The 12,485-nt window shown below is 32.3% G+C and overlaps 1 protein-coding gene and 1 pseudogene across 1 annotated transcript; both read right to left on the bottom strand.

The window, feature by feature from the left end:
* Positions 1-802: 802 nt before the first annotated feature.
* LOC118030993 (calcineurin B-like protein 10) lies at positions 803-3,840 on the bottom strand (annotated as a pseudogene).
* Positions 3,841-5,019: 1,179 nt separating this feature from the next.
* LOC118030992 (phospholipase D alpha 4) lies at positions 5,020-7,969 on the bottom strand. The gene is made up of 4 exons (XM_035035270.2): positions 7,795-7,969; positions 6,982-7,542; positions 5,693-6,893; positions 5,020-5,568 (listed from the first exon to the last, which is right to left on the bottom strand). The coding sequence occupies exons 1-4, from the start codon at positions 7,879-7,881 to the stop codon at positions 5,135-5,137; spliced, it is 2,283 nt and encodes a 760-aa protein (XP_034891161.1). The 5' UTR covers positions 7,882-7,969; the 3' UTR covers positions 5,020-5,134.
* Between the last annotated feature and the right edge of the window lie 4,516 nt (positions 7,970-12,485).

Here is a 12,485-nt window from a genome sequence, read left to right as displayed (position 1 = left end):
TTTTTTAATATTTTATTTTATCTTATCAATTATTTTCTAAATAGAATATTAAAATAATTACTTTGTTTTATATATTATTGTCAAACAACAATTTTGTTCATGTTTCTTCTTTTGTTTTTTTCTCATATTTATAATTGTTTTGTCTTTTTACTAATCAAACACTACCAAATATTTGCATTGCTACCGCTTGGGGGACTAATAGTGCCAAATTAGGTTTGTATTGGTTAACAACTTCTGTGTGTGGCTAATTTTTCTTTTCCCTTTTCACCTTCAACATTTGGGTTAATGGTTATGCTCAAATTCAGGAATACGAGCACCACTACCAAAAGATCTGGATAAATAACTACATATAGTTATAGTGATATCTTAAGATCAATTAAGGCAAGATTAAGGCAAGAATTATTAGTGAATATATCATGTAATCAATCAATTGGTTATATATAATATTGATTTTATTCATGTAAAATATATTTATTATTAATAAAGTTTTTTTTTATCTTTAATATTCAAATTATATTTTATTAATAAATTTAGAGTAAAGATAAAGTCCGTAGAATAATAATGTTTTGCGTAGAAAATTATGAAATTGTTATAATTATGAGATTTCTAATATATTAAAGCATTGTTTCTAATTAATATTTTTTTAAGATTTGACACGTTAATTAAAGTTGTCAATATTAATGTATATTATGTTTTTTTTTTTATTAAAAAAAATAGATGCTTTCATAATAGATATAAGAGATATCAGGTCAAAGTTAAAAAAAAATATGATTTTGTTTTTAGATAATCTTTTACATAAATATTAAACAAGTTAAATTTATTTAACAGGATTTCTTGAAAGTCCTGGAAAATTTTGAATTTACTTTTCCATGTATGTCTTTTTAAAATAAACCCACCAAGAACATCTTACAAGATGACATTGAGTTACAGAAAGGCATGCCATGGGTTTGACCTTCTTGCGATTCCAGTCATGCCATTACCATCCAATTAAAACTCAAGTCACTCTTGTTAAGGCAACATTAACATAAACAGATTCCAAGCAAAATCCAAAATCTGTTGCCAGCTGAAAGCATTTTTGAATAGTGCAGTCATCATGCATTTAAAGCCTTGCCAGACGTGTTTCAGCATCTGATCTCGTAAAAAATTGCCAGCAATGACACTCAGTCCTCAACTTCTGTGTTGAAAATAAAACTGGGAAACATTGTGGTGATGTCCCTGCAAAATGAGCTCACACAAACACCGTATGAGTGATGGCCTTTCAAAATACAGATTTAGAATTGCAGAAGCTCATTTCACTTCCAAAGGAAGTTTATGCGGAAGGCTATATGAATATATATTTTTTTTATTGTTAACATGAATATTCGAATCAGCTTGCGTGTATATCGACTAATCTTCGGGCCTTAAAGTTAATAATTATGTAAGCCTCGGTCTAAGAGAAACTCAAACTCGTGACTATTAAGGAAGCAAACTCAAAGTCTAACCAATTGAGTTAGCTTAAGATTTTATATGAATATTTTTACTATACCATCCTTCGAATCAACCTCTTTCAAGACCATATGATCCACGTCTTTTCCTCTTCTTTAGAAGCATTAAATCAATCCTGTGAGATGCCTTTGCAAAATCAAGGAAGTAAATTTGAAAAGACAAATCAAGAAACATCCTTTCAAACATGAAAAGTTTACTTCATTCCACAGGTTCTCTTTCCTTACTAGAATCAATGCTGGGTTTAAGAACAACAATCATTACCGAACAGATGAAAATCAATGCCGACGGATGCTAAACAAAATAGTTAGCTAGCTAAATCTGAACTTGGTAGCAGAGAGAAATCACTGTCTTAACAAAAATGACAAGGGGACGAGGAGGCAGGTTACCTTAAATAAGGAAGTGTCATATTTTTCAAGAGGTTTGGGTGCTGAGTAGCAAATGCCTTCCATTCCACTTTGTTAATTTTACCATCCCTGTCAGCATCAGCATCTGCAAATGTCTGGAATATATATGGAAGCCAACACTGTGAATGTCAAAAGCTTTGAAAGGAAAGAGGGAAGAACTGGAACTGAAAGAAGCACAGAAGGAACAAGTTTTAGCTTATAAACCAGCTTTCTTTACTTTGTCAATGATAACTTCAAGACTTTCCTCTGAGATCTGCAACCCAGACTCCAATAAAATGGCATTTAACATCTGCCGGACCTGAAAACTACCTGTTAGTGGCCGATCAACACATGAAAGAACAGTATTATATGCACATGTTTGTGATTTTGATGTTGTAATAGAAACAAAGGGATACTCACTTCTTCCCGCTCGATAAATCCAGTCTGTTTCAAATCATACAACCTAAATGCGACTGCATGAAACCAGAGGAAGAAAGAAACCAATGGTTTTTAACAAGAAAATCTAAGCTCTAATCACATAAAGTAAACAGCTAAAGAAGGCTGCATTATTCGCAAAACACTCACAGTCAATTTTAGCCTCCATGGGAGCGCGAGGATGAAAAACACTGAGTGCACGGGCAAATTCTTCAAATTCAATTACCCCCATTTTTTCTTCTCATCGAAAAGAGCAAATAACTAGAAGAAACGGTGAGGTATGAGCTAATGAGTTACAGATCCAAAGGAAAGATGATCGAAAGTCATGAGCTGGGTGGATAAAAAAGAAAGAAAGAAGAAGAAGCTACAGCTGCAGCCTAAGAGCTAGGATATTAATTCCTAATGCAAACTAGTTTAGGATTGTAAGAGAAAGAAACTGACGATGCTTGATACCATGTTCAGTATCATATGGGAATAGAAACCGAAATGCATTCTTGTGGCTAGCAACATGACTAGATTGGTGATCTTACTTCCCAACAATCATATGAAATGGACGAACAGTGCGTAAAATTTGAAAAAAAAAAAAAAAAAAGAGTTATAGGCTGGCACACTGAATCTACCCTGTCCAAGATGAGGTTGTCACTAGCTGGAGTTTTCAGCAGGGCCAATTTGAGGTCTTCCTTCAAATCACAAAGGAAACAAGGATAAGTTCAGTATATTAATTGACTTCTACAGTGATTATAATTGCCTAAAACACCTGTTCTTTTTCCATTTTTTTTCTATCTCTATTATTATCTGCGAAGGAAATTGTACTTCTCTAAACTAGCATTTCAAATTAGCTCAAAGCTCTTCAAATCTATCTCATTTAAGTACAGTACTAGGACATTAAATTCAACAAAGAAATCCCATAAGAATTAAGAAAGATCAGAACAAAAACGCGTGCATATACAGGAAAGAAAAGAGGAAGAGATTTGATTTACTTTGTGTATAAGGCCGTCATCTATAATAGAACTGCTCAACTTCTTGAACAACTCAAGCAATGCCTCAACTTCATTGACTGTAACTGCAATATCACCAGTACCAACAAACACACAGCGTCAAAAACTAAAAACCATAACCATAAGTTCATGACAGAGTTGAAAAGAGCAAACATACAGAGAGAGTTGCTAGCTATCCTACGGAGGTCATCAATGGTGTATTGGAGCTTCTTGGGAGGAAGGTGGTGATCAAAGCAAGCAGTAAAACTCAATACCACAGCCTGTATAATACCGATTAAAGGTATAAACACTGCACAGATTCTTTCTCTTATATTCAAAGAGCTTGAGCTCCTGTCCATTCACAGAGATATATATACACACACACACAAAAAAAAAAAACAGCACTCCACTTGATAAGAAATTGGACAAGTCTGTATCATTAATGTGGTTATATGAACGTTTATCTCCTGGCTTCTTGTCTTTTCTTTTCTTCCTTTGGTATCTCAGTGACCAAACAGAGTGAAAGGGCTTTTTTTTTTTTTTCTGGGAAAAAAAACAGTGCAATTGATAATGGGACAAATGCACAGATGCTAATCATATTTGGCAATCTTAAACTCCAACAGTGTTCTCCATCAATGAACCACGTACTTAAGATTGCGTAATAGCTAATTGTATCGTGACAATGTCAGAACGATGACATCAACGCGCTGTCTTAGTAATTTTTCTTTTTTTAATTCTTACAAAAATAAAAATAAAAATATTGCTGTTACATTTGATCAGAGCAAATCAACAACACATCAATTAATGTTAATGGTTTATTGATAATTTCATATTCCAATATATTATATATTAGAAAATAATATAAAATCATTAAATTATGTTTGTTTATATCATAACTTAAAATGTTACATGTTTATATATATATATATATATATATCAGTTTTTTTTTATTACCTGGTGATTGAGACGTGTGTGGAAAAGATTAAAGAGGATGACCTGGGCAAGGCAAAGGATATCCCTTGTCACTGTCTGTGGGCAAATGCCAGCGAAGAGAATTATTGAAAAGATGACAAGGCATTGCTATAACTCAATTATTGACACCAGCGCATAGCGACTGGCATGCCTTTCTGGGCCATACCACTCCAATAATTTATTAATGTTTAACTTGTATTTTGTTTGTTTTCGTGTTATAAAAAATATTGTTAAAAAAATTTAAATATTTTTTATTTTAAATTAATATTTTTATATTTTTTTGAAGTGCTGATTTTAAAAATAATTTAAAAAAATAAAAAAAATATTATTTTAATATTTTTAAGTAAAAAATAGTTTAAAAAATACTCATAACTACACTTTCAAATAGATTTTTTATCCATCAATTTGTTTTATGATTTGATGCCAACGTCTTTTGCATTATTAAGTTTCATGTTTGTTATTTTAGTGATAAAAAACAAAAACATTATAGAACAAATTTACTTGGTATTATGAATGTAAGATATTTTTTAATTTAAAATTTATTAAAATACTTTTTTATATTTTTTAAATCAGGACAATAAAATTATTTAAAAACTCTTAAGAGCATATCAATTTAATATTTTTCTCAGATAAAAAACAATTTAAAAAGTATAATTAATGAAAAAAAAATTCAATTTAGAGATAATGTTTTAATGTTGAAAGAATTCAATTCATAGCCACTCATCCAATGAAGATGATGATGAGCTACTTGTATTCAAATTCCGTTTTTTTTTTTTTTTTTCATTTCTTATTATTGAATTATTCAACATATATTTACATCAAATATTTCTTGCACAATAGTATATATGTTTTCCAAACTATGATCTATCTCTTCAGGACTCGTCAAGTAGTGAAAACAGGAGGTAGCATGTTTGATCTTCTCCCCTTGACAGGACTCTTAGTATCAGGAAAGTTACCACCTCCATCAACAAGATCTTCAACAGCACCATCCTTAGCTACTGTCAAAGGATAGTTCACCAGGTGCACGCCTTCCATGTCCACAACCTCTTCACCGGCGTAAACCTTCCACATTTGCTCCCCTATCAGACGCATCCTCTGTGCACATGCCAAGCTTTCAGGCTCTAGGAAAATTTCTTCTTCAAGTCCGGTGTGTTCATACCACAGCGACATACGGTACGCTAGGATTTCACGGGGATTACTCGTGTCTTTACCGTTTTTGCTTTGGAAGCATCCTATTGCAATTTCAGTGTCACGTCTGCCGTCCATTGATCTTTGATTCACGTTTGCAGATCCTATCAGCAAGTAGGCGTCGTCCACTGAAAAATCAAACACCAACAAAGAAACGAAACATAGTTGATTAGTGCATGATCACAAATATATTGTCCCCCCTTGAGTAGTTAAATTCACAAATATATATATTGCCAGTAGCTCTACTCATACCTATCATGAGCTTGGAATGGACATATACCATGAACCTCCTATGCTTCTGTGCGTTCCAATATTGTGTTGAGGGACGCGGTGAATATGGAGGAAGAAGCTCTCCCTTGCTCTCCTCTTCCCTATTTGCAAGGCAAAAGAAGTTCAGGTAATCTCTTGGGTGTCCAGCTGGCTCACCACTTTCTTGTAATGCTTCTCCTACTAGCTTGTACATCATTGCCATTGTTTGTCTTGTCCAATGCAATATGTCCTGAACTGGTTCACTCTCAGGCACCCCTTCAGGCCACATTGGTATCAATATATACACTGCAAATCTCTCTCTTGCTCTGATCTTGTTAACCACCTTGAGTGCAATCTCAATAGGTATTAGATTTGTGCATCCACAGTGCCTATCCTCATCCCACAGTTGGCACCCTCCTATGAAATATTGGTTTTCAATGTATATAAACCTCTCTGCACGCCTGATCGCCTCTACATAAGCTTCGTGTATACTTCTCTCCACCCTCAAGTTTCTAGCCAAATGGATCGCCGAAACATGGTCGATTGACCGAAAAACTTGCACTTTCCAGTTTCTGTCATTGGAAACGCTTGAAGGAAAAGGCTGGTGTATGAGACTTGGTATGGAGCTGATAGGGACTAATACAGAACCGTCACATTGCTTATTCCACCTTTGCTCAAAGTTGGTTAGGACATCCAAAGCAGCCTGACCTACAATACAAGCATGAGCATCATGCCATGGCTCTCTAGGCCCTCCTCTGTGAAGACTAGCACCGGCAATATTTGTCTGGTAGAAATCAAAACAATGTGATTCTTTGTTGAGCGTGTGAAACAAGGAATGTCTCTCTGTGTCATAGCGGCCATCACAAAGGTCTAATCCACCTACAAAACTCATTATTTCTCTCTCACTTATCGAATCACGTGCTCTGGCATCCACAGTTATAGTCTTCTGATGGTGAGCAAAGAGAGTAGGGAACTTATGGTGCAATCTTGGGCATAATTTGCATATTACTTTAGTATGTTTGAAGTAAGCAAAGGCGTCCTCATCGTGAACTCCCATTACACCTCTGTTCTTGATGAATGGCAAGGATGTTTCATCATCCCAAAGCATAACTCTCACTGCCACACCTTCCTCTCCTTTTCGCTTCAACAACTCACCAAGCAGTACTCCTCTTGCATGAGGCATGTCAGTTTCAGGATCCCTAACCTGTCCAAGTTGCAGTATATTGATCAGTTAGTTTCTCAAGAGACAAGAAGAAAAATAAAGGTATATATTGTGATAGAGCTTCACTTACTAACACCATCTTAGGATTGAAAGACCAGCCTGCAATATATATCAAATGCTTTGCTCCTTCAACGGCTTTGTAAACGTCCTCCCATAATTTTCTAGGAGATCCACAAAGATCAAATGGAGGCTTAAAACTCGAGCAATGGTGAGCATCTTGGTAGAGTGTAACATGACAGTTGGATCTTTGAGGAAATGTAGCGTTTCTTAGTCCCTGGAATTCACCATTGTTGAGTATTTTTGCCCAAGTTGTCTCAAGTTCTGCTGGTTTAAACCACAACATGAACCTGAGTTTGAGTTGAGGATGCGGCTTTCCGTTTTCCATGACCAGTGGAAAGAAGCCATTAATTAGGCTTGCCTCGGTGACAATCTTATGCGCTTGGATATGGAATTTTCCCAAGATGGAGCACTTTGTTTTCATGGTGATGGTGATGGTTGAATCCAGAGGGTGAGCACAGAGAATATGAAAAGTTTGATTCCAAACTCGATCACATTCATGGCTTGTCTTTGCTACCTTCTGTTTGCCTATCTTGATAGTCACGTAAGTGGGGCTTCCATTCATAAATACACACTACAGAACAGAATTTTTGGACAATATGTAAGATCTTCTGCATGCTGTTAAGACCACACGCGCACGCACGCACTACACACACACACACACACACACACACACACACACATATCCAAGGCTCGATGAGTTCAAAAATCTTGAGACATGAAAGAATTAAAGAAGGGTTTATCCCTTAGCATATTTGGGTCAATCTTACTCGCCAAAAAGAACAATATTACATGTACGTAGCTACTCGAATGGCGGACTACTTACATTGAAGGGAAATGGTGGTGTATACGGTGTTGCATCAAAGATGGTAGCTTCTAGTGTTCCATGGAGGAATTTTTGTTCTCCTTCCATCGCTAGCTAGTCTTGCCTTCAAACAATAATCTCTCGAGAAACAAAAGGAGAGCTAGGAATATATAAAAATGTAAATTCAGTTCTGCTTTGGCATATGTGAGAGTTCTAATAAGTCGTACCATAATATATATATACTATATATATAACTTAGATGAGTGAATTCGGACAATTCAAGAAGCAAATGAAAACTTGGAATGCAATGAATTGAATATATTTAATAGATTGGTAAAACTTGTAAGATTTTCAGTGCATTTTGCTAGTCGTAAAGTCAAATTAACCCTCAACTCTATAGACAAGAGATTTTACTTCACGTTTAAGTCTCTTAACCTCAAATCATACTTTTCGTCTAAGAACAATATCATATCATACATGCATATCCATCATTAAAATTGTTTTGATTGGTCCTTGTGTTAAAAATAACTCACAAAATTTATATTTTTCTATTTTGTTATTACAGAAAAAAAACGGGACTCTTGAAAATTAATAATTTCTTTATTGCAAGTCTCTTTTACTTCTTTTATGTTAACTAATGAGATTATCGATTTATCATAGCTTTCTAACTTTCAAAATCATGCTTGTAACCATAATAATTATTGCTATAGTGAAAATATAAGAAGGTATTAAAAAAATTTAGCCCTTCCAACTGTGTTGATAGTATAATTAACATTATTTACATTCATAGATATCCATGAAAAATAAGTATTGTTCTTCAATAATATAACAAATTTTGTTGTTGATATGTAATATAAAATAGCTTTTTTTTAATTTTTTATGATTGAGAGCATGACACAAATAAATTGATGATATGTATATATGATAGGATAGGATATGATAATATTATTAAAGTTTTCATGATATTCTTCTTAGAAATTTTGTTGGTATCTTAATCTCATCCAAAACATATAATTCAATATTGAGACAAAAAACAAAAGAAAAAGCAATTAACGAATGTGCAAGAAATTGAAGAATATGCAAGCTTAATTATTATTGAAAACTAGTCAATTCAAATTAATATGTTTTTTAGCTTAACTATAAGAAAAATATAATCGGGTTTTTTAGTAACCTTTAATCAAATATTAGGTGGCGATTCCCAAATTAATCAAATAAGCAAATGAAAATTGCCAAAGACGTCACGCTGGGACATGCAACAATACTTTTATAACAATTACTATTATCATTTACAATTTCATGTATATTATTAAAACTAGATGTTGAGCCAACAATTACTTGGTCTTATAAAAAATATAAGGTTATAGGTAATCAATATTCCAAGGATAAGGAATTAATTAGAGAGGTTGCAATTACTAAGGAAACAGTGTTGGAAGATTTTAGAGAGTAAAAGAACATTGACAGCACATGGGTTCACATGTCGTTACTGGTGAAGATAAAAAATGGGTGAATCTAGATTGGCTTTTACTCTTCTTTCTCTTTGTGCTGGGTGAGCCTAAACAATACCTACAAACATTAAAAAAAAAAAAAAAAAAAAAACACATAATGATAACAACATTGTAAAGCTTTCATGTAATATCATTAAGAAAGTAAAAAAAATAATAATTATAAAAGAGATTAAAAGATAATAAGGTATAAATGATCCGATGACAATACAATATATGAATGTTACTTTTAAAATTATAAATAAGTTTTATTTTGTTGATTCTAATAAGAGAAACCAATACAAATCACTTATGTATAGGAGGTGATATCACAAGTATAAAAAATTTCATACATATAATATACAGGAGATAACTAATCACATCAAAGACTAACTAGAACATCCTCTTAAACCTTCAATTAATTCAGGTGCCCAAGATTTCCTAATTTGCTCGCACAAACCACATATTTGGATCACGTGACCTAAGTTATCCACACATGGTCTAAATAGATATAACTAATTAATTTAATCTCATTATTTTTTAACCAATAATATAATTATTTCACCCCAATTAATATGTCAAAATTATTTAGCATGCCATTTATATTTTTCTATGATTTCATTTCACTCTAAACATATTACAATAATAACTTAATTTTAATATATGTACAAATATATTTTTTTTTAACTGAGTTTGTTACTTTTTCTTTTCTTTTATTTTTATTTATTTTATAAACTATGTAAAAAAAGGAAAAAGCATAGTTGTTAAACATTGATTAGGTTAAGAGATCAAGTCACAGGTCACAATAATTGACTTGGATCTACATGAGTTGCATGACTTTGTTGCATTAGAGAATCTATACATGCCAAGATGTTAATGTCCTTAGGCAGACATGAAGAGTTGTTGCAACTATGCTGAGAACCTCTATATAAGTCTATTCCAAAGTCTTGCTAGCCCAAGTCCACTTCTTTAACTATTTGGTCTGAACTGGTAACTGTCAAGGCCTCGTTGTAGTATCTTTCAGAATCAAGAAGAGTCCTTTCCTCGTTAATATAGCTCGTGCCTTTTGACTTGGAAGTTGTAGTAGTATAGAATAACTCTGGAAACATGTTAACAATAAAAGGCATCACACGGAGATTATTATTATTTTAGGTTAATTGTTTTTCTCTTCTTTGATGGTGATATCTTATTCAACTTTTAATCTAACATAATGGTAAATTCTCTTGAAATGACCGATAATTAATTATGGTTTTATACACTTATCTTATTAAAATCTATTAAAATTTTAAAAAATCTAATTGTTTTTATATTTGAGTATTTATTTACACGTAAATCTTTATATAAATAACCATAATTTATTTTTATTGTATCCATTATCATAATTTTTTATAATAATTATTATTATCATCTATAACTTTATGTATATTGCTAGAACTAGATATTGAGCCAATAATTTTTTTTAATATGGTTTTATAAAAAATATAATGTTCATTATATGTAAACCAATGAGTATTTCACTATAAGTCTATTTTTAAAAGATGAATTATCACATCATCTAATTGGTCGGATCTTTAAGGATGCGCAGGCAGGGACCATCTATCTCTCCCCTGTTTTTTGCAGATGATAAGCTTCTTTTTTCAGAGGCTAATGAGAATCAGTTGAGCAGGATACTAGAATGTTTAAATAGGTTTTGTGCAGCTTCAGGACAGAAAGTTAGTGCAAATAAAACAATGATGTACTTCTCAAAAAATACATCCGAGGTGTTAGCAAGATCACTCAGTCAAATTAGTGGTTTTACTACTACAAAGGACCTAGGAAAGTACTTGGGAGTTCCTGTATTACATCAAAGGGTCACCAAACGGACATACAAGAATATTCTTGAGAAATTGTTTCAGAAACTATCTGTATCGCAAGAGATTTCGGATAGTGAAAGTGAAGTAATTAACTATGGCATGTATGGTTACGCCTAGTAAGCAAAATGGAAATGGGAGTGCTTCGCGCATCTGATTTCAATGCAAATAGTTATGGTGCTAGCAAGTTATCCAGTCCCGTTAAGTGAGACCGAGGAAGATGTAATGTTTTGGAAAAGCTCAACTAGTGGTGTATTTACAGTGAAGTCTGCCGATGAAACCTAGAAGACAACGCCTCAGCGAGGACAAAAGGACCTGATTTGCCGGCTGATTTGGAAATGGAAAGGTATTGCTTGATGATTCTCATTAGAGGAGAATGTAAGATCCTGAAAATTTTAAGTTGCAAAGATAATATTATCCTTATATGAATAATTACGATTATTTCTTATTGAGGAGGAAGTCGGAAATTTCACATATTTGATAAATATATATAGCTCAAAAAAGAAAAAAAAAATGAAACTCTAGAGTTATTTACCCTAATGTTCTAAACTTCAAGATAGTTTAGAGAAAACAAGTCTTAAGAATCACTTGTTTTTTGATTGGTATAGAAAAAAAGAATGAAACAAATTAATCTTGAAGACTTGAAGTTTCATGATATGTTTTTGATTTCAATGTAAGAAATATGAATTTTTTTTATTTAGAAAGGTTTTGGATTAATTAAAGTTTTTTCTATATGAAAGGTTAATAAATAAAATTAAGGAGATTTAAATGATATTTGTATGAATGACTAAATATAATGAATATGGTTGATTATATGATATTTTTAAGATGAATTAAAGAGTGTTTAATGTTTTGAAAGTATTAGGTTAATAATTAGATATAAAAGTGAAAAGTTGTTAGTTTATATGTTTGATATGGGTTTTTGTTCAGCTCAAAAATTGTATTGAATAAATGAAGTTTTTTGAACCAAATTTTATATGTTGGAAAATCTTATTCTTTCTAGTTTCTAATACCATAAACAATACATTAATTTGATTTTTTATAAGAAAGTTATGGAGATTAATAAAGGATTTATAGGTTGTCTGTAGAAGCGTTTATGAATGATTTTGGGGCTTGTTATAAATTCTATAAAATGAAATTACTAGGTGAATTATATATGGATAGAAAGGTAATTAAGACTAGTTTATAACCTAAAACAAATAATAGAATTCTGAATTTTATAGGAGTTATGGTTAGTTTTTTAAAGTAGCATGTCTTGGACATATTATTATAATTAAGTGTTAGATGGAACCTTATCGGGCTATATGCTTATGAATAGATTGTTTGAGCTTAGATTTTAGACTTTGGTTGTTTAAAAAAGGATGGTAAGTAAATCTTCACA

This window comes from Populus alba, chromosome 3 (assembly GCF_005239225.2).
Source record: "Populus alba chromosome 3, ASM523922v2, whole genome shotgun sequence".
Classification (NCBI taxonomy): domain Eukaryota; kingdom Viridiplantae; phylum Streptophyta; class Magnoliopsida; order Malpighiales; family Salicaceae; genus Populus; species Populus alba.
Note: the sequence above shows the minus strand (reverse complement) of the source record. Positions and strands in the feature narration are given on the sequence as shown.